General features: G+C 36.8%; 1 protein-coding gene across 5 annotated transcripts in view; it reads left to right on the top strand.

Moving 5' to 3' along the window:
- The window catches only part of cita (citron rho-interacting serine/threonine kinase a), a 154,297-nt gene that overhangs the window by 75,783 nt on the left and 72,514 nt on the right, over positions 1 to 6,000 (top strand). For all 5 annotated transcript variants that reach the window (XR_013200761.1, XM_077222380.1, XM_077222360.1 and 2 more), the window contains exons 15-17: positions 1,321 to 1,374; positions 2,961 to 3,014; positions 3,814 to 3,954. Coding sequence is in view for 4 of the 5 variants with exons in the window: in XM_077222380.1 (XP_077078495.1) it covers positions 1,321 to 1,374; positions 2,961 to 3,014; positions 3,814 to 3,954 (249 nt within the window). In the remaining variant the exon portion in view is untranslated. The remainder of the gene's footprint in view (positions 1 to 1,320; positions 1,375 to 2,960; positions 3,015 to 3,813; positions 3,955 to 6,000) is intronic.

The following is a 6,000-nucleotide window of genomic DNA, read 5'->3' as shown; positions in this document are numbered from 1 at the left end:
GGCAATAAAACAGCTGGAGAACAATGTCACTTAAGGATTTATTATACTTAACCTGTAATTATTATATTTAAATTATTTAGATAATATAAGAGTTATTTACTATGGAGATAAAGAGAACACTGCAATTTCAGTGATATATAAAAATTATAAGAATGTTGTTAGATTATCTAATGTCTAATATTTAGTTTGCCTGTCTATATTTATATAGACTGAATGTATGTTGCTCATGATTGCATGATCTGCATCTTTTGAAATTTTATGTGAATTCCTTTACAAAACAAAGATATTTTTGATGGACTGGAGCTTAAAGGCCAGGATTAAATCTGGACACAGAAGAAGCTCATATATAAGAACTGTCATTTGTGTCACACCAACATTTTAATCACTAAATCATTCCCAGACATACACGAGTTATTTGAGTAATCTGGCATGAGAACAACAGACTGAATAAAGAACGAGTGTGAGAGTCCAGACGTGTGACGCTCTTGTGTGTGTGTGTGTGTGTGTGTGTGTGTGTGTGTGTGTGTGTGTGTGTGTGTGTGTGTGTGTGTGTGTGTGTGTGTGTGTGTGTGTGTGTGTGTGTGTGTGTGTGTGTGTACTAAAGTACTTGGTCACTGTATAGCTGTCTAGCTATTGGAAGAATCATTATTGGTCCTCAAACACACACACACACACACACACGCTCACAGAGACACACACACAAACACACATTTACACACACGCATGCGCACACACACACACTCGCACATGCACACTCACACACAAACATACACATGCTCACAAACAAGCAGGGACACACTGGCACACGCACACACACTCGCACACACACTCACAAACTCACACACGCTTACAATCACTCGCACACGGACTGAATTTAAAATCTGAGACTTTGTTTCTTAGCAGAAGTAATAAAGCACAAAGCTCTCTGTGATTATTGGATGGGAGAAGCTACAAACAGTGTTTTAACCGCAATCTAACAATCCTGGCTTGAACTACGGCCGATTCAGAGGCTCAAAGTCTCGGCCCAGAATTCAGCACTAGAGAGATGTTCCTCACGCACAGAATGAGGATATATTTTTCAGGATATATTTGGCCCTGATCATCGGCTGTTTTTGATATTGAAAATAATTGCTTTTATTGGTCGATACTGATTATCGTCTGTTACATCGGTGTATCCCTGTATATGTATACGTTAATGATCGATAATATGCATATGCATGATTAGATATTTTGCTGAAATTGAATGAATTTATTCAATCTACTCAGAAAATGCATTTTCGATCCTGTTGTGTGATTTTGCGTGTTTGTGTGTGTGTTCAGGCGAAGGAACAGGGGAAAGCGGAGGTGGAGGAGCTGCTCTCTAAACTCGAGAAGGTACAAATCACCATCAAACACACCAGGACTGAAATTCATTAGAAATCTGTTGGCGTCCCACTAAATGAATAATTGAAAGCACAGTCTCAGTAATTCATCCGTCATCAGATTTGACTAAGCGTCCTCTTCTGTGGGGCGGACTGGACGTCCCTGTGGGCTTTATTTCAGTGTTTAAACAGATCTCATGATGCCAGTCCACAGAGCCGTCACAGTGAGATCATTCTGGTGCTAAATTATTATTATTATTATTAATAAACCAGCACATTTCCCAGGGTGATGCAAGACCTGGAAATATCCGGTTTAAAGTTTAAATTTGTGATTTCTAGACCTCCAAAACCACAAAAAAAATAAAATAATGTTAAATTCATGGAGAATTAGTGTGTGTGTGTGTGTGTGTGTGTGTGTGTGTGTGTGTGTGTGTGTGTGTGTGTGTGTGTGTGTGTGTGTGTGTGTGTGTGTGTGTGTGTGTCAATGATGCTCACTTCGCTCTTCATACTGAAATCTCTCCGGTCAAGTAGTTTAATTTTGAGAGGACACTCTCCTGCATGAATAAATGTTTTTATAAAATGTGATGATAAGCTCATCTATTAATAGCAGACATTCAAGCACTACTGATACTTGGCATATAGATAGATATTCATCACCAGAGCTGTGTATAGATGCAGGGTAGTTTACTAATAATATGGCACTTGACCTAATAACTTTTTTTTAGGGTTTATTATTTTTTAATTTATATTTTATTTTATATTTTGTTGTGTTATATTTTTTCATCTTGGGCCATATACATATGGAGGACCAGCTCTACCATATTTAAAAATAAATACAGAAATATATAAATGCTCAATAAATAAATAAGCATACAATTAATTGCCCCAAAAGATACAGGGAAAGCTCATTTTATTTTATATATTTTATTTCTTGTTTAATGTAATGTTTTATTTTATTATAATTTTTTTATTTATTATATTTCTTTATTATTTATTGTTTAATGTAATTTTTATTTTCCATCTTGGGCCATATACAGAGAAAGCTAATTTTATTTTATTTATTTTATTTCTTGTTTAATGTAATGTTTTATTTGATTTATTTATTTTTTATTATTATTTATTTTTTTATTGTTTAATGTAATTTTTTATTTTTATTTTCCATAATTTAATGTTTTATTTCATTAAATTATTTTAACTCTTTTTTTTTTAATTGGATGTTTTATTTTGTTATATATATACAGGGAAATTTGTAGGCTAATATGTGTAGGTTACTTTGAATCCTGTCAAATTTAAAGAGTTTTACGGTTTGCAGTGAAACACAAAACCCCTAATATTACTTGTATTTAATATCAGCCTGATGCCAATAATAAATAAATGATGAAATAAATCACACATCAGTAGTTTGAGACGCACTTCACTGTGTTCATCTCTATAGTTTCCTCGCCGTCCTGGTGCTAAACGTCTTTTTGAATCAGTTGTATGTCTCTGTTAATAACTTAACATGCGCTGACGTTTAATTTCCTCTAATTACACACTCGTCTGCTGTGATCGTCACAGTGTGTGGAATAACAGTGACTTCATGAGGATTCTGTGTTTCAGACAAACGCCGAACAGCAGCTGAAGATCCAGGAGCTGCAGGACAAACTCTCAAAGGTATCGAGTGTCTTCTGGTTCATTCGATTGAAAGTAAAGTAAAAAAATTGAAGTTTTCTATGTGAATATATAGTAAAGTGTAATTTATTCCTGTGATCAAAGCTGAGTTTTCAGCATCATTACTCCAGTCTTCAGTGTCACATGATCCTTCAGAAATCACTATAATATGATGATTTGATGATCAGGAAACATTTATGATTATCATCAATGTTGAAAACAGATTGTATTTTTGTGGAAACCATGATATGTTTTATTTGTCAGGATTCTTTGATGAATAGAAAGTTCAAAAGAACAGTATTTATTTGAAATAGAATATTTTGTAACATTATAAATGTCTTTACTGTCACTTTTGATCAGTTTAATGTGTCCTTGATGAATAAAAGTATTATTCTTTTTTTTTAAAAAATATATATGTATTAAATTTAGCAAATACTAACATGATCTATTTTACTTCAAATCATATTAGAATTACAGTGGGTTTGGAGGTTAAATGTGCTTTATTTCATGAAAATGCCACAAAGCAACAAAAAAAAGTTTCATTTTATTTATGCGTAATATAATTTCGTTTGATTTTGATGTGTAATATGAATGTTCTAGTGTCATAAAATGCCTGTCTGTTACATTATACTGTATATTAATATTAATCAATAGTCTGTGTGTTACTGTAATTTTGTTTGCACACAGACACAAGCATGTTTGAATAGACATCTGAAGGTCGTAGATTGACCTCTTGGCCTAAAACTACATAATGTGTATAATGCAGTTCATAGCGCTACATGTTTGACCTCTGACCCCGCAGGCGGTGAAGGCGAGCACTGAAGCCACAGAGCTTCTGCAAAACATCCGTCAGGCCAAAGAGCGTCTGGAGCGAGAGCTGGAGCGTCTGCGCAGTAAATCTGACCCCAGCGACACACTGCGCAGACGCCTGCGAGAGACCGAGGTGCGACCCCTCACTTCATACTGGATACCTTTACATGCAACCAAAGAAATCCGTTAGTAACGAGCACAAGTCCTAAAAGTGAAGCCAAAGTGTCTCGATCGCCCCCTGGTGGCTGGTCCCAGTATAGCTCATAAACCCTGAGTCTCGATCGCCCCCCAGTGGCTGGTCCCAGTATAGCTCATAAACCCTGAATCTTGATCGCCCCCCGGTGGCTGGTCCCAGTATAGCTCATAAACCCTGAGTCTCGATCGCCCCCCGGTGGCTGATCCCAGTATAGCTCATAAACCCTGAGTCTCGATCGCCCCCCGGTGGCTGGTCCCAGTATAGCTCATAAACCCTGAGTCTCGATCGCCCCCGGTGGCTGATCCCAGTATAGCTCATAAACCCTGAGTCTCGATCGCCCCCCCGGTGGCTGGTCCCAGTATAGCTCATAAACCCTGAGTCTCGATCGCCCCCGCTGGCTGGTCCCAGTATAGCTCATAAACCCTGAGTCTCGATCGCCCCCCGGTGGCTGATCCCAGTATAGCTCATAAACCCTGAGTCTCGATCGCCCCCCGCTGGCTGGTCCCAGTATAGCTCATAAACCCTGAGTCTCGATCGCCCCCCGCTGGCTGGTCCCAGTATAGCTCATAAACCCTGAGTCTCGATCGCCCCCCGCTGGCTGGTCCCAGTATAGCTCATAAACCCTGAGTCTCGATCGCCCCCCCCCGGTGGCTGATCCCAGTATAGCTCATAAACCCTGAGTCTCGATCGCCCCCCGCTGGCTGGTCCCAGTATAGCTCATAAACCCTGAGTCTCGATCGCCCCCCGCTGGCTGGTCCCAGTATAGCTCATAAACCCTGAGTCTCGATCGACCCCGCTGGTTGGTCCCAGTATATGGTCCCGGAATTAATTCAGTCTGATTGAAACTAACGTAGCCAATACAAACAGATGATGAATATTAGACCTTGAACAGGTGGCTGGTGCATTGTGGGACTGAGAGAAGAGAGACTTAAAGCATCTATGAAACGATTGACAGCACTATCAGCTGATACTGTATCTCGTCTGATCAAATGAGTTGCTCAATGTTAGTTAATGCATTAACCAATGTTAACTAACGGGAGCTTATTGTACAGTGGTACCAAGATTGGTTTATGGACTTGTATGACAATTAGCCACATTTACTACATATTTTTATTGATGTAATAAATCTGGATGTTTTACTTGTCAGTTTTTTCAAGTAATTGTCATATTCTCAGTAATGATTTGGTAACACTTTACAATAAGGTTCATTAGTTAACATGAACTAATAATGAACTGCACTTATACAGCATTTATTAATCTTTTTTAATGTTAATCACAACATTTACTTATACTTTATTGAAATCTTGTTAACATTAGTTAATGTACTGTGAACTAACAATGAACAGCTTTATTTTTAAGTAACATTAACAAAGAAATACAGTAACAAATGTATTGCTCATGGTAAATTATGTTAGTTAATACATTAACTAATTTTAACTAATGAACCATATTGTAAAGTGTTACAAATGATTATTATTTGAGCTCATTACTTTAATACAGTATTTTATTACATTATATTGTAAAATACTGGACACTTTATTTCAATAAGCACACGTTTATTGTCTTTGTTTTTGAAAGAGTCTTTTCTGCTCACCAAGGCTGAATTTATTTGATCTAAACTACAGTAAAACATTGAAATATTATTATTATGTAAATCAGCTGTGAATATATAGTAAAGTGTAATTTATTCCTGTGAATTTTCAGCATCATTACTCCAGTCTTCAGTGTCACATGATCCTTCAGAAATCACTATAATATGATGATTTGATGCTCAAGAAACATTTATGATTATCATCAATGTTGATAATAAAGATATTTTTCCCAGAATTGTTTGATTAATAGAAAGTAAAAAACCATAGCTTTTTTAACATTATAAATCTCTTTTCTGTCACTTGATCGATTTAATGCATCCTTCATGAGTAAAAATATAAAGTTCTTTCATTAAAAATACTTTTGAGCAGTTGTGTATTCTACAGCAAATAC

This window comes from Siphateles boraxobius, unplaced genomic scaffold (assembly GCF_051911475.1).
Source record: "Siphateles boraxobius isolate OS27281-9 unplaced genomic scaffold, OSU_SipBor_1 120, whole genome shotgun sequence".
In the NCBI taxonomy this organism is placed as follows: Eukaryota; Metazoa; Chordata; class Actinopteri; order Cypriniformes; family Leuciscidae; genus Siphateles; species Siphateles boraxobius.
The sequence above is the reverse complement of the archived record's forward strand: the minus strand, read 5'-3'. Positions and strand labels throughout refer to the sequence as shown.